We start from the raw sequence: 21,627 nt of genomic DNA, 5'->3' as shown, positions 1-21,627 counted from the left end.
TTTAACGAAAGACTCCCAATTATTTAATTTATTCCATCCGCCAATAAATGTAAGTGTTGGATACGTTCCTTGTCCACCTATAAGTTTGTTACTTGTTCAATTTGTCTAGCTCAATCCCCCCAAACTGCACCAAGAATGAAAATCACGAGGTTACAAAACTCCTTATGAAAATGCTCCAATACATTTTGCGAGTTATCAATTATATTACATGTTTAGTAAAATTTGTTTGAAAATAGCTAATAACAAGTTGCAAAATGTGTTATGCAGACAATCAATGTCATTTTGCAAGTTGTCATCACATTACATGTTTAGTAAAATTGTCTAAAAATGACTAATAACAGGTTATGAAACGGTTATGAAAATAGTCATATTCATTTTGAAAATTGTTAATCACATCGCATGTTTAGTACAATTGCCAAGAAAAGGCTAATAATATGTTGCAAATCGCATTATGTCAATAATTGATTTTATTTTACAAGTTGTCAACCATGTTGTGTGTTTAATAAAATTGTCTAAAAATGACTAATAACAAGTTGTAAAACGCATTATCAAGATAGTTAATTTCATTTTGCAAGTGGTCAATCACATTATACATTCAGTAAAATTATTTGAAAATGGATAATAACAAGTTGGAAAAGAGGGTTATGAAAAGAACAAAATTCATTTCACAAGTTGTTAATCACATTGCATGTTTAGTAAAATTGTCTGAAAACAACTAATAATGGGTTGTAGAATGTGCTATAGAAATGGTTAGTTTTATTTCACAAGTTGTCAATCGTGTTACATGTTTAGTAACTTTGTTCAACTCAACTTTTTGAATTTTACTAAGTCTGTAAATAGTTAATAACAAGTTACAAAACCCGTTATGTTTTCATAACATCAAAAAGCTTGCTTGTTTATAATAACATCAAAAGGCAAAATTTTTAATGCTTTTCATCTCACTTTAGTGGTATTTAGTCTTTCTATCAAATTTTGCAATTTTCATATTCCTACCTCATGTCTGTTAGTCATTTCATCTTTTTAAATTTCAATAGGTATTTTTGGGTTATTTTTCCTTAATATTTTTTTTCTTTTTATTTTTCATTCCCCCCCCCCCCCCCCCCCCGGGGTGTATGAACCAGCGCAATCAAGCCAGAAGCATGGACTCACACGACATAGCCGAGTTGCCGTTTAAAGAAACATTCTTGGTGCGTTTTGACTTTTAGTCGATTCAATTCGATTCGATTCTACTCCCACACTCAAAGCCGCTAGAAATTTGAAATGAGATTGCAAGTTTCATCGCCTTCTCAAGCTTTCTCTCGAGCCCTAGTAAAGTTGGCCGCTTGTTGTAACATTTCGATGTCTTGGTCCTGCAAAAAATGCACATTTTTGAACCCTCCGTCACAGAAGTCGTCTTGTCAAATCTGCTTGTCGTCGTCACCTTCATTGTCTCCACCTGCTTCTTCATCTTCTTCGCCCCCTAAATGGTCATGCAAGGCCTGCACTTTCTTGAACCCGTATAAGAATTCTAACTGCGAAATCTGCGATACAAGATGCCCTGTTTTGTCCCTATCGAACTTCGAGGATTTGAATGACCCCCTTTACGAGGGCGATTTGGATCCTTCTGTGGGGTCTGTCTTTTTCCCTCTGCGATCTTGCAAGAGGAAGATCACGGAGTCAATTCAGATTGATAACGATCGCGCCGAGTCAGAAAGTTTTCGAGACTTCAAGGCGTCTAGAAAAGAGATTAGTGCCACTGGTGAGTTTTCTTTCGTTCATCCTGGAGTGGATTTAGCCGGCTCTTACATATTACTGGTTTTTTAGTTTCATTTCGTTGGAAGAAGACTTTCGCGGTCTTGTGATAAAGGAGAAAGACATGCCGAAAAGAAACAAAAAATTGCACCCTTTTGTTTCACTGAACGCAAGTTTTTCTTTTTGGCCCTATATAATAAATACATGGTTTGAGAAATAAAATATTGCGCTTGAACAGTCTACTCTGAGAAGGTAACTCAAAATGCTTGTATCTAGTTACAAACTTGAAAGGACTTTACTGCTCTGAGTTGCGACCCGTGCCCTTTCGGCTCCATTTTGGTCCTCAAAGGACTGATTTTTACGAACTTGAAGGGACTGCGTTGGAATAATTTGAGAACTTAATATACAAGTATTTAGTTACAAACTTGAAAGGTCAGGGTAAATAAAGGTTACAACTTGAAAGGACTATTTGTGCATAGGAATAAGTAAGTGTTTTGGATAACGACCTTATCCCCTTCGGCCCCAGTTAAGCCCTTTAGGTTTCTGGTGCTTTCTTGAAAGGCTTATTTATTGTTTTGGTCACCGCCTTGTTATTGATTGAGGCTAAACCCGGTCTTCTTCCTTTGTGATAAACTGTTGGTTTTCTGCTCGTATTCAACAGACGGGTGTCTAGCTTATACATTACTAAACACAGACTAACTGTATGGCAGAGCATTCAGGCAAGCCTCTCAGTTCGTTGAAGATCCTAAGTTACAATGTTTGGTTCCGGGAAGATTTGGAGGTTCATAAGAGGATGGAAGCAATTGGTGACCTTATTCAACATCATAACCCTGATTTAATCTGTTTTCAGGTTTCCTCTGTTAAATATTTCTGTTGCGTTCATTTATGATTGCCAACAAACATGCTTCTTTATCGATCTTTACCTCTTCTTGAACAGGAGGTGACTCCAAATATATTCGACATTTTCAAGGAAGCTAGCTGGTGGAATGTATATCGTTGCTCAGTTTCTTTCGACAAGGCTTACTCAAGGCAATATTTTTGTGCGGTGGTAAGTTTTACACTGCCAAACATATTTTATATGTCTCTGCACTCATACCACGCGGCCGATGATTGGTGCATCCTGATGCGTTTTTTGTAGTTCAGCCATACAGATACTGGATATGAAATGGCATTGATAATGGGATAGTTATGGGCATATCAGAATTCTTTAGCTTACCATATAGATTTAAATATTTAATAGACAGACGTGCTCCTTTGTCTTCTGTCATGCAGTTTGTTGAGGAGGATTAAACTTGTTTGTTCATATTCATGCATGGGAAGTTCTATGCGTTCTAAATGAGCAAGTATTTATGGTATTAATGAGAGGGACTAAGTGGAGAAACACTTTACTGATGTCATGTCTGTCAAATCATTTGCAGTTAAGCAAACTACCTGTTAAATCTTTCAGCACCGTGCCCTTCAGTAATTCTATAATGGGAAGAGAACTTTGCATTGCGGAGATTGAAGCTATGAATGGGAAGCCATTTGTTGTTGCTACTAGCCATCTTGAAAGCCCCTGTCCAGCGCCGCCCAAATGGGATCAGATGTACAGCAAGGAACGTGTAGAGCAGGCCCATGAGGCTATGACTGTTCTTTGCAAGTACCCAAATGTTGTTTTTGGAGGGGACATGAATTGGGATGACAAAATGGATGGTCAGTTTCCTTTACAAGATGGGTGGATTGATGCATGGTCTCAGCTGAGGGCAAATGAAAATGGATGGACATATGACACAAAGTCCAACCAGATGTTGGCCGGCAACCGGACTCTGCAAAAGAGATTAGATCGTTTTATTTGCAGTCTTCAGGATTTCAAGATAAGCAGTATTGACATGATTGGGATGAATGAAATACCTGGTTTGTCCTATAGCAAGGAGAAGAAAGCAAAGAAAGAGACTAAACAACTGGTGCTCCCTGTTTTACCTAGTGATCATTACGGCTTGATTTTAACAATTTCTACTAAGTAGTTAGTAATGCTATTTTGGTGAGACTAAGCTGTTGTTCTCAGTCTTTTGCCCATTTCTCAAGCATGCCTTGCATGTATTTTTGTGTAGACGGAATGTAATCTAAAGTCAGGGGTGCTTTTTTTTGTTGAAACCAAGCTGGTTTTCTGCACAGATCACTGCTATTATGTAAAGAAGTAGCGTTCTTGACATCATACTTCTTGGACTGAACTGTAGAAATTTCTCAATCTTTGTGATGGTTATCAAAAGTTCATTTGCGAACTGCTTCATTTCATGGACTATTTTGCCAGGCACAAATGTTTACAGTTGTGTTGCTTGAAATTTGGATATGCACATTTACTTCCCTAGCAGACTTAGGAATGAATTGAACATGGAACTGTTTTATCCTTTCTTGTGCTGTCATTCATAAGACGGGCTCATTAATTAATTAGGAAAATCAGTAGATATTTGAACATTTTTTTCCTGCCTATTTTGCGTATAAAGTAATCTATAGCTGAATTATCCATGAAATCAATCTCCCCTGAAGGAGTAGATGCCAAATCGTCATCCTCCTTGGATCCTGAAGAATATAGACTTAATTATACTTGTCAGGGTGCAAAACAACACTAGCACCCGTCTTCTTTACCACACTCTTTAAACTTTTTAACAAAAATAATGAATCGAGAATTGAACATTGCATTATTTACTGGCTCCTTTTTTCCCCCCAAAATTAGAGGGGCAAGCATTAATTGTTCAAGATTATGAGGGGATCCAATTTGCAACTTTGTACTTATGGAGAAGTTTTCATGTCACTAAGCTATAAGGTCATTAGCTACTGGTGACACTTTAAATTATGCATAAAACACTTTGATATTCTTCCTGCAGCAATGTCTCTTTATGCCTCTGTTTGCCAAGATCCATATAAACATTACTTGGCCGACAGTAGAGACACACAGGGGTAACATGGGGGGCATGGTTTGGATTGAATAATCTGTAATAACCACAAAAACTTGCATGAATGGTACAATGTGTTGAATTATCCATGCCGGGGAGGGGGGACCATTCAATGAGAATTACATTCTTAAAGATCCCGTGATCTTTTGAATTGGCTGTCACTTTAATGACCGGACAAGAAGGGTGTTGAATGCAAAATCACAGACATTAATGTGATAGTCAGACAAAATCTATTAATGTTGCCACCTACCATGAACACACAATCTCACCGATCCCACCACCTGAACATCAGGAAAATAATAATAAGCATATGCCACAAAATTGTGTATAGCTAAGTAGTCTCTTCAAGAATCCCCTCGGATGAATAAGCCAGGCAGCAAAACGTAAAAACTATTGAAGGTGACATCCTATGGTTTAAGGAAATACAGTAAATCACCTCCTGTTTGGTCACTCCAGGTCAAAATTTTCCCCTTCTCATTTTTTAGAAACAGAAAAAACAAATTATTAAAAAGCATGGTAGCCAGGCAAACTTAGGGTGATGTATTTAACACCTGCATATTTGTACAGACAAGGGCATTAATTGAGTTTTTCCCAATTAAAGAACTGAAACTGTGAAATATTTTACCCATTGCCTAACGAATTTTATGGGTGAAGTTTCATTGTCCTCCGCTGTTAAGCGTAGGCAGCCATTTACTAGAAAACATCCACAGCAGATTGGGAATATGTGATGATCCGAGGCTTTGACGGGCTTGTTCATTGTTCTTCAGACCTAAATTTTTTCTCCAGAGCCTATCAATTTCTTGTTTCTCCAGCACCGCATCGTTTGAAGTCTTCCAAAGACAAAGTCGACGTCGGCGGTGAAGAATTAAAGAACATAAATTATTGAAAAAAGAAAAGGAGGGAAAAGCTGAAAATGCGGTGAGCGTGGATCGAACACGCGACCTTCAGATCTTCAGTCTGACGCTCTCCCAACTGAGCTATCCCCGCTAGTTGGTAGTTTGGCAGATTCGATATATCATCTTAATGAGTGTGTGTGTATATATATTTAAAAAAAAGGAAAACTAATACTGCAATCCTTATACTAGGGCTGCACATGGGCAGGGCAGGACCCTTGCCTGATACCCAGCCCGAAAAATGAACGGGCTGAAAAATGCAGCCCATTACCTGGCCCTGCCCATGAAAAGCCCTAGTAAGTTTGGGCAGGGCAAATGCGGGCTGGACAGGGCGGGCTTCCATGCCCAGCAAATTATTATACTATATTATTTAACTAGTTATTTATGTACTTCTAGATAATAAAATGTAACTTTATATTAAAATAGTAACTTGACTTTAATTTAGTTATTAGCAATTGATATATTATGAAACAACATTTTATAGTTGCTAAGAGGAGTAAACTATGAAAAACAAAAATGTTATTAGTATACTTTATTAAACTTGATTGCTTTTCTAGTTTTTAAAATTTCTTAACCAAATGTAAATATTTTTTCCCCCATAACTCCTAGATACTCATAAGAGCATGGATCAATTATACAAATTGCTAATAGTCATAATGTTTGCATTAAAAAAGAGAATGGTTATACAAATTGCAGTAAATGATAACACGTTTACTTTCAAAATCATTTAAAAATAAATAAGTATAATGAATATTGAATGTTAATTTAACAGAGTATTTGATTCAGGAGATAAATATGAGACAAATAAAATACATATAAATAAAATTATATATATTTTTGTGGGCAGGGCCAAATGGGCAGGGCAACATACCGTGCCCGATGCCCAGCCCTGCCCGACAATATGCCCAGCCCGAATATGCCCAATATATCTTTTGGGCCATTTTTTTAGGACAGGCTGGGCATTTTTTTGCGAGCTTGGGCGGGCATAACGGGCCACTGGGCTCCTTGAACACCCCTACCTTATACTATCATCTCATTTTGAATCAGGTCCTTCAAGTTTTTTTCTTTTTTATTAAATCCTTATTGATTCAACCGTTTCAGCCATTCCTCTTTCCGTCTGAAAAATGCTGAACAGGAGTAAACGTCGTTGAACAGTAGTGATGTGGGCCATGTGGCAGATCATTTTACCTTCAACTCCTCCTTCCCCTTTAAAGGATCTTGCACCTCAATTTCCAAGTTCAAAAGAACATAAAGTAAACAGTTTACACTTAACTCCTCCAGTTTCACCAATGTCACATAGCGATGATGTTTTGAAGAACCACATCAATTTTTTGGGGCACCTCCTCATACCTGCTTCTTACTTCAGTAGCTATCCGAAGCCACGTTTGAGAAGGAAACAGATAAATTAATTGGCACCTCAAATAATTGGTCGTTGATGCACCTTCAGCTCAGACTAATCTCAATGGGAGTGTTGTCATCTGCAGAACCAACAAAAGAAGTCATGAAAATGAAGGATCATATATTTGGTCAAAGGCCTTTTCTTGCAGCAGCTGGTACTGATATATATTGAGCTTTATGGTTCTAGTAACATCGTCTTGTCCCCTCCTGGAGCTTATTGGAAACTCTTCAAATAGATTTCCTCTCAGCATCTAGCATGTTTTTTTTAATATTTGAAGGCTTGATTGATTACTTTGTTTGAACTCGCTTGCTTTCGAATTAGCATGCAAATGGAATCTGCAAAAGCTGATTCTACTATGAATCTGACCGAGCAAATTATTGCCACTGCTTGTAGGATTGCTTCAACGGTAGCTTTCGACGAGATGCACAGCAGCGCCTTAGAACAAGGAAGGATGTGGGCTTGTACTCCGTTTCTCTCGGTATCGCAAGAATGAGTGTAAAAATGTTTGCTTTAATACTTTATGTTATTTTGAACTCAAGAAATTGACGTGTGCTAGATAGTTCAAAGGAGGAAGAGGAGTTGAACGCAGAAGGTTTCGCCACATCATTGCTATTCAACGGCGTTTACCCCTGCTCAACGTTTTCCAAACGGAAGGACGAACGGCCGAAACGATTGAATCAATAAAGATTTAATTAAAAAGAAAGAAACTTGAAGGACCTGATTCAAAATGAGATGATAGTATAAGGATTGTAGTATTAGTTTTTCCTTTAAAAAAAATCCACAACTTGACCTATGACTTAATTGTTTTAATATCTTTTAAAAATGTTTTGACCCTGAAAATATTAATTTGATTTTTTTTTGGAGAAGGAGAAATGGTCGAAAGAACTATTACCTCCGATCCTTATTATAAGACCCCATTTGACTTTTTGTTTGGTCCTAATTATAAGACCCCAATCTATTTTGTCTCCCATATTTATGTATTTTTTTCCAAGATAATCCTTCTACTAATGATAGTTCTAGTCAATATACTTAATTAGTAAGGATATTTTAGGAATGACAATACTTATTTATTATAAATAACTAACTTAACTTACTTCCTTAATCTCCTCAAATAAGTCAATTGGGTCTTATAATTAGGACCGGAGGTAGTATTTTATTATATTTATATGCAAATGTGCTTTTGGTTCGTCCGAATCAAACAAATTGTCATATGTCTTGTCTTAGTATGAAATTAAAATGCCTTTTATTACTTAATTTTTTGGTAACATATTTATATGTAATTTATCCAACAATCTATGCATCTGTAAATTATTTAAATTTTATAGAAGGATGCGATATTTATAAATTATTTAAAGTAAGTCGGTTTTAGAAAAATATGAGCCTGCAACCAAATGTGAAAGCTTAGATAAAAAGAAAAGAACTGTTAGCTTACACTTTATTAAGAAACAACATAATATTTGGATTAATATTCGTAATCATATTTTAAAGATGGCCAATAATGAATATGTTGCTAGTATACTAAAACATAATCTAATGTGGACCAATAATTATATCACCGAGTGATTTTCAAGGCCAACATCTCTTAAATAAAGTTTCGAACTGAGTTTTGTTAATTGAAAGAAAAGGTTATAGTAGTATTTAACATCATGATGTTATTTTCTTATAGTGCAACTAAAATTTTTGATATTATTTTTCATTTACATTCAACACCCTAATTTTATTATGATTTAGGTCATAGGATATACTATAAATAAGATTAAGGTGTTGAAATGATCATAAAAATAAGATGAAGATGTTAAATGCATCATAAATAAGATTAGAGGTGTTGGATGCATAAAAAAAAAAATAGAATGTTAAATGCTACTTTTTTTTTTGTTACAATTCATAGTATCCGTAATTCATTTTGGATTTAAGATTAATTTTTGTCGGGTCTAAAGCATGAAGGTTAAAACCCTTCCCAAAAGTGCGTTTTTTGGGAATAGGAGTAAAGCTGCTTATCATCTCAACCAGTAGTTTATTAATAGATTGTTAAATGCTACTTTACCTCTTAAAAACAAATGTTATGTTGAGAGAAGTCCTGAATTCAATTTAAATTGGAATTAATTAGTAGCATCATTTTTAAGGTAATTTGTCCCCAAAAAAAAATGAATCTTAATTTCATGCATTATACGGATTTCAAAAAGGATGCTTAAACCCCCTCACGCAAGTTCCCGTGGTTATAGTGCTTGTTAATTAGATTATGGTGAGTATTGGACCATATCCAATTATCCAAATCATTAATACATTTTTGCAGCCTTTTATAATTGGTAACTTGATACCCACCATCATGCTATTGAATGATGTGGCTGTCGCAAGGCTACAAATGTTAACGTTAAAAGTATAGGACCATATACAATTATCCAAATCACTTGGGTGTAATTGAGATAACATTCAAAAACATTTATAAGTATGTTTTATGTAAACTGAGATAAAATTTCTCTTATATATTTATTTTATATTCTGTAAATTACGATTAAAAAGTTAGCTATATACTATTCTAATTAGGAGGAAGCCATGAAAGCAACTCAACACGATCAAGAACATTAATAGTTTAATGTCGCATGCATCTTTGTTTTCATCCTAGATATAGATAATCCCTGACCTCAATCACTATTGAACAGATGTTATAGTTGAACTTGGGAAAACACATTAAATTTGATCATACACACGCACACATATATTAATTTTGCCTCTCAGAAGAGATGATCATCCTTAAGACACTAGCAACCTTTTTTAAGGCTTTATTAATCATGTTGTTATGAGTTTAAATTCTTCATAAAAAAATATAAGGATTAAAATATAAATGTATTCTGAAATTTTTTTTTGAAAAGCAATGTTATCTCAGAATTTTTTTAGATTCAATATCGCCTTAAAATTTTCAAAATGCAACAATGTCCCTTTATGTTGTTAGAAAACTAGCATTCAACGTTAAAAAAATTAATGTTGACTATTAATATTTTTAATAGTAAGAGGTAATATTATTTCATTTTAATACTTTTAGAACAATCTTGAACTTTAAAAATTTTTCAGGACTTAAATTATTACGATTTTTTTTTTTGCCAATATCACCAAAGAAATTAAGAAAACATTATATTTGGGATACGGTGCAGGTGCATTGGTGGCCACACTAGATTGATTTCAGGTCACGAGCCATCACTCTTCGCTCTCTCTCTCTCACAGAGTCTACACTCCTACACTGGACTGACAACTCATATGCCATCTCTTCCAAAACAATTTTTTAGACTGTCCCCTCTCTCCATTTCTGTCATCCTCTTATATAATACTTCCAAACAATTATGTTTCCCACTAATGTAAAGTCCTCCCCCTCCATTTTGAGCTCCTTCCTTCTTCCTCATCCTTCGCAGATCTACCATTCCCCATTATTATACCCAACATGAGAGACTGCATTGCCCTTTCTTCTTTCTTTGTTTTACTTCTTTTTCTGCTTCATGGAGCCAAATGTGAAGACCCCTATAGGTTCTTCACCTGGAAAGTCACCTATGGTGATATTTACCCTCTTGGCGTTAAGCAACAGGTACTTCGTTCATTCACTTTCTTCTGTGTTCCCCTCCTTGATTTGCATGTGATGTTAGCCTGTTACTGTTTCTGGGTAGTTTTCTCTTTTCTTCTTTGGGTGTTTTTGGTGGTTCGTTAGATCCAATGTGGCTTGTCTTGTTCAATTTTGCAGGGGATCTTGATCAATGGCCAATTTCCCGGGCCTCATATTGATGCTGTTACTAATGATAACTTGGTTATTAGCGTGTTCAACTACCTTAGAGAGCCACTTCTCATTTCTTGGTAATTTCTAGGATTTTCATTCTTCTTCTTGTTTTTTCTCTTCTTTTGCTATGAAAGTTCTGTTAATGGGAGATTTACATGGAAAGGAACTTTCTACTTTCTACTTCTGTGGAGCATTGCCATGTTTGTTGGTTCTGACTTTTATATCAGTAGATCTCGCCAAGATATTATCTTTCTATAATATGCAGGCATATTCCGTTAATTAAAAGGTCAATGGGTGTAATTAAAGAAAGTGTTGAGTTTAAAATAAATTAGAAAAAGGAAATGATGATAAAATTAGGGTCCATATTGGCTTGGTTTACTTTTTTGCAACTCTGGCGGAACAACACAAGTTGATTTTTTTTTTTTTTTTTGCATATTTGGTAAGCAACGACCGAAGAATTTGGCATGGTTTTGCATTATGAATTGAATAAAGATTAATTTTAAGAATCTGAGCCCTATAATAAGTAACTCGACACTGGTCTCACGAATCTCTGGCAGGCTTCGTTGGGCATGTTAAAAACTTAAAATATTCTGTTTTAGCAGTTGGCAACTTACTGGCACCGTACGTCAATGTTTATTAAATTAATCTTCTGAAGCACTTGGCAACATGTGAATCTCACCAACCCACATGCTATATCTTATGTCTTTACTGCACAAAAATTAATTGTAATCATTATGAAAAAAATAATTGTAACTTGTAAGGTCGAGTAAGGATTTGGATTTTCTGCATTTCTTCAAACAGTTGATTAACTTACGAGAGAGAAAATTACTTTTCATCTAAGATTAACATTCTAATTTTGTACTCTTTCGGTTTTTCCATTTAATAGGAAAGTGTCCGTAAGATGACTTTTGTGAATGACTAACAGATGGGGAGTGATCTCATTATCTAGACCATCTACAATATTGGAGGAAGCTTATCAATGTCAAGTTCTTATAATTACATCTGATGTCTTAATCCTACCAAGGATTTACATAACTTTGCTGATAATTTTGTGATATTTCTTTAGTTATTGATTAGTATTATAATTGAAAACATTTTGTGCCTATTCCTCACCACAAATACAATGGGCCTCTGATAACTAAAATTTCTTTTAACAGTTCAAATATTTTAGGTACTTATATCAATTTCTGAAACTTTGGGCATGAAACAACACTTAGAATGACATCATCTTACGCATTCTGTCATCTTGAACAACAAGAAGAACCTTAAATACCAGTGTATCAAACAAACATAGACATCTTAGAAGCTTCTTGAAACTTAAGGTGCCACGACAAAAATGTTGTGTAACAAGTGCCTGATTAATTTCACCATTGTGCAGGAATGGGTTACAGCACAGGAGGAACTCGTGGCAAGATGGAGTGTTTGGAACAAACTGCCCTATCTTGCCTGGGCGGAACTTCACATACAATCTGCAGGTTAAAGACCAGATTGGAAGCTATTTCTACTTCCCATCTCTTGGAATGCAGAAAGCTGCAGGTGCATTTGGCTCTATCAGAATCTGGAGCCGTCCTAAAATACCTGTCCCTTTCCCTTCTCCTGCTGGTGACTTCCCTGTTCTTGCTGGAGACTGGTTCAAGACAGATTACCGTGTAATAATTCTATAACACTTGTTTCAGTTTCTTCCCTTCTGTTTTCAGGTTCTCTAATTTATCTCCTCTTGTTACTGAACTACGGCTAATTTCTGTTTTGTAATATGTAGAGACTAAGAAGACTCCTTGAGAATGGCCATAATCTTCCATTCCCTGATGGACTTCTCATTAATGGACGTGGCTGGAATGGTTACACTTTCACAGTTGATCAAGGTTGGCTTCTGAATAAAGTTTGATTCCCCCATTTTAGGTTTTGGTCATTACTGAACTGCATCAACATTGACTCCAGACTTGGTCATGCACTGGATAGCTTGCTCAGTCCCAACAAATAATCTCAATTTGAAGTCCAAATTAAATCTGGGATTTTGATTGAGACCCAACTTGAGTTATAATCAATTTCTAGCTTAGTTGTCAAAAGGCCTAAGCCTAGCTAGGCTTGGCTTGAACTTAAATTTATGAAGATTAATATATATAATTTATTTATTTTTAATCTTGAAAGCGTATAATCAAATGGCTTTAAAAACTTTAAGGCTTAAAGATCTGTGCATTTTATTTTTAGAATTTTGTTCAAAATTAATTTAAATAAATAAACAACAGTTCATCAAGTTCCAAGGTTGAGTAATCCTAGTTGGCCAAGACTTCGGATCATTTTTATTTTTTTATTTCCTCCTTCAAAAGTCGTAACTGAAAATAGCCAAGACCAATTTGTGAACTGTCTTGATTAACAGACATTGAGCATTAGTTTTTGAACCATTGGTGCTTCATAGCTAAATTTCAATTTTTTTTGCAACAAAAGCTGACATTTTTTCACAAACTTCCAAGGTTGTGCCTGTGGTTACATCATTGTTCCATTATCGTATATTGCAGGTAAGACATATAGATTCAGGATATCAAATGTGGGGCTTACAACATCCATAAACTTCAGGATACAGGGTCACACGATGAAACTTGTAGAGGTAGAAGGGTCACATACACTTCAAAATGTATACTCTTCTCTTGACGTCCATCTTGGTCAAAGCTACTCTGTGCTGGTCACTGCTAATCAGCCCCCTCAGGATTACTATGTCGTGGTCTCTACAAGATTCACCAGAAGGGTACTTACAACAACAGCCGTTCTTCATTACAGCAATTCTTTTAAGGGGGTTTCTGGTCCTGTTCCTGTAGGACCTACCCTGGATGTTGTTTCATCTGTCAGGCAGGCCAGATCCATCCGGTATGCTTTATTTGTCTTTCACTTCATCATTTATTTAAAGTATTATTTTCTTTTAAAGTCTATCTGTTTGAATTTGAAACTGATGTACTATTACACTATTACACTCCTCTTGCTCTGTTTATCATTCTCACTGTCTTCATCTACATGAGAATGCTAATGCAGTGAAGGACTTTATGGTTAAGAGTTTGCTTCGCTTATAATAGTGTTCTAAGATTTTGTTTCCCTTTTTTGGGCCAAGTGCAATGTGCTTGTCATTTTTTTATTGGTAAATGCACTCTGCTTTTTATGGGAATTAAGCAGATATTCAATTTTAGCCTTGTAACAGCTTTCGAGACTCAAACCATATGAATTATAAATAAAAAGAAATACTTTTACTAATAAATTTTTTTGTCATCAATTTAATGTGAGTGTATATTCCTTTTATGTTTGAGGCCAAATGCCCCAAAGAAATTAAAATATAATGAAACTAACCATAAAAAATTTGCATGGCGCCCTTCAAACCACAGGGAAACTATAATTTACCCTATCTTATCCTCTACCATCAAGAACACCGATTGACCTAAATTTTATTCGTAAGTAGTTCTGCCATGATTTTAGTGTTTCTTACATCTTTTAGAACCTTGTCATAGCATTCTTTATTGGTTTATTTCAAATGGGAAACTATCCAATATTGACTAAGATTGTTTTTTCTGATGCTCCAACCAGATGGAATCTGACAGCAAGTGGACCAAGACCAAACCCTCAGGGCTCCTACCACTATGGAATGATCAAGCCTTCTAGAACCATTGTGCTTGCAAACTCTGCTCCTATTATCAATGGGAAGCAGAGGTATGCTGTTAATAGTGTCTCATTTCAACAACCAGATACTCCATTAAAGCTTGCTGATTACTTCAATATCCCTGGAGTTTTCTATGTCGGAAGCATTCCTAGCTACCCCACTGGAGGAAATGGCTACCTCCAAACATCGGTCATGGGTGCTAATTTCAGAGAATTTGTGGAGATTGTGTTCCAAAATTGGGAAAACACTCTTCAGTCATGGCATATTGATGGTTATTCCTTCTGGGTTGTTGGGTAAGCTAGCATATATCCTTAATAAACTGTCTTTCCTGTTCCTTTTCCATTTGGGTAAATTACTATTTATTCTTGTGGTTTGGCTCAAAATTAAGTTGTCTTTTGTGATTCAAACCTCAAAGTTCATTATTGAATTCCATATGGTTTGTTTCATTGCTATGCAGCCATGTCAATTTGTAAGTGAAACGGCATTTTAACAAATTCAACTGTTCATGGACCTAATTATTTTCCCTAGACCTTGATTGTAAAATAACACAAGTTTATATTAGATAATAACAGAACCAATGGCATGAGACTATTAGGGCGAATTTATTTAGGGCCAAAATATAGAGTCTCAAGTGTAATTTACCCTTTTCTGTTTCCATTCTAAATATCTGACTTGCCATTTTGTGAAATGTTCAGGTTTGGTAGTGGCCAGTGGACAGCTGCAAGTAGAAATAGCTACAATCTGAGAGACACTGTTGCTAGATGCACCACTCAGGTAAAAACCATGGAAGAATGTCCTTCCAATCATTTGAGTAAATTTGTGACTGAACAGAAAAGGCTGAACATTTAACTTGTAAACGGTACATCAAGAAAAACCTCAAACACTGGAGAGATCCATTGAAGTCTTTTGAACTTTTCATTATCTCTGCATCCAAATCATACTCATTAGCTTTATAGGTCTTTTTTGCTCATATACTAATCCTAATCTTAACATTAAGCATTAATTAATCTTCGGTTGACTGATCTGGGAAAAGAAGTTTTCTTGAAGTCATTTAATGGATACATGTGTGTCAAAGTTTCTTATCTTGCAGTATAATCCATTATTGAAACAAAGCTGTCTTGTTCCAAATGAACTCAGGTATACCCAAGGTCATGGACAGCGATCTACATGCCTCTGGACAACGTGGGAATGTGGAACATAAGGTCTGAGAACTGGGCGAGGCAGTACTTGGGGCAGCAATTCTATCTTAGGGTATATACACCTTCCAAGTCTTATAGAGACGAATATCCAGTCCCAAAGAATGCTCTTCTTTGTGGCAGGGCAAGGGGTCGTCACACAAGGCCTTTCTGACGAGGACAAGACAAGTCAAACATCTGATGTTGAGTTGAGAATTTGATTGCCTGTATTCGAAGAGTTTACTTAAATGTTGTCTTGTTAATTTATGTAAGTAGAATCGTACATTCTTGATTGTCACGAGAGGGTGACATAATGTCATTGATTTGGATTTGTTTATGTTAACATGCGGGAAATTTAAATTCTAGAGCTCATCTTCAGCTCTGGATTTTGATCAAAGGCGGGAATTTGAATTTCTTAGCAACGACTTATCAAGCTTCTGGTACTGAATTGAGGTCACAATCTGGGCAAATCCTTTTAAGATTTTCTTGTTTAATACCACCACTAATATGTAATATAAGAGTTAATTAATTAATTTGGATAAATTAAAAAAATTAGTTAAGTTAGTTATTTATAACAAATATGAATTGATTTTCTTAAAGCACTCTTTTTAATCATAATTATCATTGGATGAAAACTCTTTGTTATGTATAATCAATAGGGATATTTTAGATAATTAATTATAACTTTATGAGACATATTGGATTGAGATATTATATTTAGGACAAATTTAATTTCTAACTTGTTTTTATATTTAAAACCGGAGATAGTACATTTAAGACCAACTAGAATTAATGCGTCGCAAGGAGGAAAGTGTAAATTTTCAAAATTCAATGTTACCATAGATTAGCGTATTGTTGGATCTAGTTAGGGGAAGTTTTTTTTCAAACACCTAATCTTGAGAGAGATTGAAAAGTTTCTTTCACTTGACAGAATCATTGCTGGTGATTGTCACTATACAACTGGTATACAGTTATACACTTTATGATAATTTTTGTTGGGATGCCTGCATTTTCCCTGTGATCCTACGACTGCCTAATGAAAAAGGAAAAATGCCTAATTTTTGGTGGCACGGCTATGTTGTCTGGGATGGTGGGTTGGGACTTTTTTAAGTCAAGAGCATATATTCTTTTCACATTATAAATGGACATACTAATTAAAAATTACTACCTCCATTAAGACATGTTTGACTTTTATTTTAGTCCTAAATATAAGACCTCAATCTATTTGTCTCTCATATTTATATATTTTTTCTAAAGTAACCCTTCTAATAATAATAGTTCTAGTAAATATACTTGATTAGTAAGGATATTTTAGGAAAGATAACACCTATTTAGGACAAATAACTAACTCAACTTACTTCCTTAATCTCCTCAAATTAGTCAACTGGCTCTTATAATTATGATCGGAGGTAGTATATTAGAGTTTTATGAATATACCAAACAAATTTTTAACCCTACTTCTATTTAAAAAACTCTTCCCCGATGTCAAACAGGCATCAAGGGAAATATCATACTACCTTCGATCCTTAATATATAAGAGTTAGTTGACTAATTTGAACAGATTAACGAATTACTTAAGTTAGTTATTTATAATAATTAGGTCTTATTTTTTTTAAAAATATCCTTGCTAATCAATATATTGGCTAGAACTATTATTATTACAAGGATTATTTTGAAAATAAATAAATATGAAAGATAAAGTAAATTTGGGTCTTAATTATATTTAAAACCAAAATAAAAGTCAAATGAGTTCTTTTATTAAGGACCAGAGGTAGCATATACTCTGATGAAATATCAGTAATTCTTTATTCGATTGATGGTTTGCGGCTTGCCAAGTTGCACTCTATCAGCTTCTATGCGTATGTTAATGTATGAATGAAGTTATTGCACTCGTTACTAGAACGAATTCAAATCCAGCAGACCTGTCAATATGACAAATATGAATACAAATCACTGAGGAGAAATGCTAAACATATATATATGTTGAATCACTCTCAACAATTACTTTAAGCCCAACCCCTCCAAGGCAGCTTTAAACAACCAACTAAGCATATACACAGACCTGCGCAAATCCTCATACATGACAAGCTTTTATGACAAATATGTGTATGTAGACACTGGTCAAAGGTTGTAAGAATCCATTAAAGTTGTTCCTATTGCAGTGTTCTTTGAAGTCTAAAGGGAGGGGGTGACAGCAGCAAATATAGTACTCTCTGAATAGAGTCAAGAACACACACACACACACACACAACATGAGCAGTGAAGATACTGCAGGGTTTCTGGAATCCTACGTAAGACTAGACACGAGAGGGAATATTCTGCAATATTCTGAAACCGCCTGGTCTGATTCTGATCTCTTCCATTCCATGCATTCGCATGTCAGTGAGGTCTGGTTTTTCTCAGCAAACTTGGCTTTGTCCCCAGAAACTTCCAAGTAAAGCCTCCTTGCTTATTCCAACCAATGGCATCTACCTGTGTCCATACCCTGCAAAGCTAAGGTGTGAGCGTGGGAGGAAATTCCGACATGCGAGCTATGCCTACGTGGCAACTAACCCGCAACAACGTTTGAATACACACACATGGCCGTCGTCTCTGCCCCGGATAACCGGAGCGTTTCATGAACTGATTAGTGTAGCTTCTTCGAATATGACATTCTGGGTTTTCATCAATAATACTTTGTTTCCTCTGGAGACATCATTGCTTATGTCAACTTATATCTTAGTTAACTTCTGAAAATCTTTCTAAAATTTAATATTCGCCCATCATTAAGGACCCATTTGGATTGGTAGTAGAAGCTGGATGTGATATATTCAAAATAGAGATAAAAGAAATTAGCTAGATTGGTGACGTAATTGTAAGATATGGAACTTAGAATTATATATTCTCTTGTTGCTTTTATTTTCTTCATATACAAATAGATGGTATAATGATATTCATTATTATTGAGTTAGATTTAAGTATTTTTTATTCTAATTGAGAGAAACTCTTTCAAAGTCATTTAACTTATTCATACATATTTGAATTTAAAACTTCGTACCTAAATTTGTTTTCTTGGATCTCTCTTTCACATGCATGATTGTGTAGCTATATAAAGAATTTCTCTTCTTTTCAATGTTTTTACTTTATCTATCCTTTTTATGACTAAAGGAGATCTCCTCAATTTATACATAAAAACACATTCTTTTCTAATTCATTTATGATTTCCCCCTTAATTATTTCCTTTTTCCGGGTCTCTCTCCTCTTGGGCCGTTAAACTGAAGATTACGGTTTTACTGACTGGGTTGTTACAGCCTGCAGTAATAATTTGATAATTACTGTGATGGGAACATTTGTTTTTTTAAAAAAAAAAATACAGGGGAAGTGCTATTTTATAATGGAGAGGTCTTTGATTATTTGAGCAGAAAAAGAATCTGCAGAACTGCAGGGAATATATAATCAATGGCTGTGGGGTTTTGATCAAATGTTAAAAGCTATATCAATTTATTTTTTTCAGAAAAGAAAAAAAAAAGGTGGCTGTGGCATTTCAAGACAAAAAGAAGAGAAAATTAATTAGACAGCAGAATCTTTTGTCCTTATTATAAACAGACAGAATGTCCGAAAAAATTATCATGATCTGAAGAAAATGATATCACACTTAGACTTTCTTGGTGGGAATATATATAGCTCTCTAAAACCTTCCATTTCATGCAATTCATCATGAAGCCAATAACTTTGTGAATTACTATTATACTAGGGATTTTGAGTCATGAGTTTCCACCACATCTCATCATTTAAGAATCTGCAAAATAATTTTTTAATTCCAATTCTGAATATAGGAGCAGATGTAACTAATTTGCATATAGGGTTAAGATGTATCCAGTATTCCAAAATATTTTTTCATGTACATCCAGCACCCTAAAGTATTTTGTAGTGTATTTAGTATTCCCAAATATTCCCGAAATATTTTTTTTAGATGCATCCAGTATTCTGAAGTTTTTTTTTGTCTTGTGCTGAATACACCAAAAATATTTTTGGATGCTAGACGCACCTAAAAAAAATACTTCAGGGTACTGAATGTACCAAAAAATACTTCACAGTAGTAAACGCATCTGAGAAAATATTTCAAAATGCTCGATGCATCCAATGAAATATTTCAGGACACTGGATGTACCTTAACCCTTCATATATGATGAACATTAGTTAGTTTAGTCATTTGTTATAACTATGTTGTGGTTTTCTTAAAATACCATTTTAATCATTATTATCTTGATTGATAAAAATTCCTTTAATACCATACCAGGGGTCCTAAATATAATATTTGGTTTTTAGTGAACTACAAAGTACTCCTCTAGTCCTATTTATAAGACAGAGAGATAATGCATTTTTGTTCTATTTGTAGGGCATTAAGAGAGATTTTTTGTATGAATGTATAAGTTTACCTGTCATTTATTATTGTGTTGACTTCATTTATATGAAGTAAAATGTATATTAAATAGGAATAAAGTTAAAAAGTTGTTAAATTTTAAATGAGAATTAATGAAGTTTAATGTTTTTTTTGTCTATGTGAAACATGTTAGAAGTGACTTATAAATAAGACCAGAGGGGTAGATCTTATATTTAGAACTAGAGATAGTAATATATGCAATCAATGCGAATAATTTGGAAAAAAATTATAGATTTGGGAGACAAGAATTGATTGAGGCATTACATTTAAAATCAAAATATACCTGTTAATTAACTATCCCTTGTATTTGGAACACACACCCACATAATGAAGATTCGATTTGTCTGCTTTATATTTCAAATGGAATTTATGAAGTTTTACATGAGAGATCTGAAACTGCGTGTTTTTTTCTTCTATCAATCGAAAGTGTGTAAGACTACAAGCTCATGAAGGGGTCACAAAAGGACAAGGCCTTTAGTATCTTTATTCTTCTTTTGTTCCTTTTAGGAACCGCCTGCTCCTAGCTAGCCAGCAACACAAATTATGAGGACACTAACAAAAGTTACTATTAATTAATGAAGAGGTCTCAACTACACTCTCTCAAAGTCTCTCCAATATCATCACTTTCTTCTCTCCTCCTCCTTCTTCACTTGGCATTAGGGTTGCTGCACCGGAGATGACATTATTGGTGATAATGACCGGCGTTTGGGATGGAGATCGCCGGCCGTTAGGCCTTATGTACGGTCCAAAACGCCTCGGCTTCGGTGGACATCTGATCTTCACCGTTGCTTCTTGCTTGCAGTTCAGAGGCTTGGGGGAGAAGAGAGTATATAATATAATTAATTAAGTTTTTCTCAAATTTTGTCCTCTTATCATTCTTCCTGTTCTTGTTCTTCTTCTTCTTCTCTTATAATAATGACTGAAAAACATATATTATTCTTACAAGACATTCCTAGAATGTTTTTGAAAAAGTTGATAAACAGGTTTCAATTTATATTAATGTTGAATTTTGCAGGGCAACACCTAAGTTGGTCTTACAGCTCATGAATGTTAAGGGCCTTACCATTTCTCATGTCAAAAGCCATCTTCAGGTACAGCATCGATTATTATGGGACGTTCGGTTTAATTTTAACTTATTTTAAATGGTCCTAGGCTGTGTAAATATATAAGATGAATTTATCTCATAAATCGCAAAAGTGATTATTTTCAAGTAATTTTACTTTGTAATCTGCGTAGTTTTTTTTTTTTTTTTTCCGGTCAAAAGTGTAATCTACATATATAGTTACTTCATTCTTCTTCTTCGATAGACCTTCATTTTTTCTTGGTTAAAAACTGATTAAATTAAACCATTTTTCTTTCAGAAATAATTTTTTTAGTTTCCAAATTCTTTAGTATATGGTTTTGACCTTTATGCTTCTTTATTAATTATTAACAGATGTACAGGAGCATGAAGCATGAGCAGACGCTACAAGGTACGTGCAAAATTATTATTATTTCCTAAATTGGCTGGTAATTAATACCCAAAAAATTAATTAATGAATAATTAACCTGCAACTTGATTCCCTTTTAATTCCTTGACCAATATTACGAAAATGGTATCGAATATTCTTCGATCATTTCTCCATAAAATATAATATTTTCCACACGACACAAGATTAATTCAGAATTTCGGA

General features: G+C 34.7%; 2 protein-coding genes and 1 non-coding gene across 3 annotated transcripts; 2 read left to right on the top strand and 1 right to left on the bottom strand.

The window, feature by feature from the left end:
* The first annotated feature begins 1,254 nt into the window (after positions 1–1,254).
* On the top strand, positions 1,255–3,967 carry LOC114749380 (uncharacterized). The gene is made up of 4 exons (XM_028937891.1): positions 1,255–1,738; positions 2,442–2,581; positions 2,669–2,779; positions 3,150–3,967. Exons 1-4 carry the CDS (start codon positions 1,261–1,263, stop codon positions 3,732–3,734), a joined length of 1,314 nt encoding a protein of 437 aa, XP_028793724.1. The 5' UTR covers positions 1,255–1,260; the 3' UTR covers positions 3,735–3,967.
* Positions 3,968–5,578: 1,611 nt separating this feature from the next.
* On the bottom strand, positions 5,579–5,651 carry TRNAF-GAA (transfer RNA phenylalanine (anticodon GAA)). Its single transcript has one exon. It is a non-coding gene; the product is annotated as a tRNA-Phe (tRNA).
* Positions 5,652–10,288: 4,637 nt separating this feature from the next.
* LOC114749376 (L-ascorbate oxidase homolog) lies at positions 10,289–15,928 on the top strand. Its single transcript, XM_028937888.1, has 8 exons — positions 10,289–10,530; positions 10,684–10,793; positions 12,095–12,365; positions 12,476–12,578; positions 13,233–13,578; positions 14,284–14,649; positions 15,052–15,130; positions 15,494–15,928. Exons 1-8 carry the CDS (start codon positions 10,390–10,392, stop codon positions 15,704–15,706), a joined length of 1,629 nt encoding a protein of 542 aa, XP_028793721.1. The 5' UTR covers positions 10,289–10,389; the 3' UTR covers positions 15,707–15,928.
* Positions 15,929–21,627: the final 5,699 nt, after the last annotated feature.

This window comes from Neltuma alba, unplaced genomic scaffold (genome assembly GCF_004799145.2).
Source record: "Neltuma alba isolate B1F8T4 unplaced genomic scaffold, ASM479914v2 tig00006021_pilon, whole genome shotgun sequence".
In the NCBI taxonomy this organism is placed as follows: Eukaryota; Viridiplantae; Streptophyta; class Magnoliopsida; order Fabales; family Fabaceae; genus Neltuma; species Neltuma alba.
The sequence above is the reverse complement of the archived record's forward strand: the minus strand, read 5'-3'. Positions and strand labels throughout refer to the sequence as shown.

Bases quoted from the DNA above. Each gene is read 5' to 3' on its own strand.
- LOC114749380 (XM_028937891.1), top strand. From the start codon at position 1,261: ATGAGATTGCAAGTTTCATCGCCTTCTCAAGCTTTCTCTCGAGCCCTA. The intron at 1,739-2,441 runs GTGAGTTTTCTT...ACTGTATGGCAG, and splicing joins AAAAGAGATTAGTGCCACTG to AGCATTCAGGCAAGCCTCTC. The intron at 2,582-2,668 runs GTTTCCTCTGTT...CTTCTTGAACAG, and splicing joins CTGATTTAATCTGTTTTCAG to GAGGTGACTCCAAATATATT.
- LOC114749376 (XM_028937888.1), top strand. From the start codon at position 10,390: ATGAGAGACTGCATTGCCCTTTCTTCTTTCTTTGTTTTACTTCTTTTT. The intron at 10,531-10,683 runs GTACTTCGTTCA...TCAATTTTGCAG, and splicing joins CTCTTGGCGTTAAGCAACAG to GGGATCTTGATCAATGGCCA. The intron at 10,794-12,094 runs GTAATTTCTAGG...ACCATTGTGCAG, and splicing joins GAGCCACTTCTCATTTCTTG to GAATGGGTTACAGCACAGGA.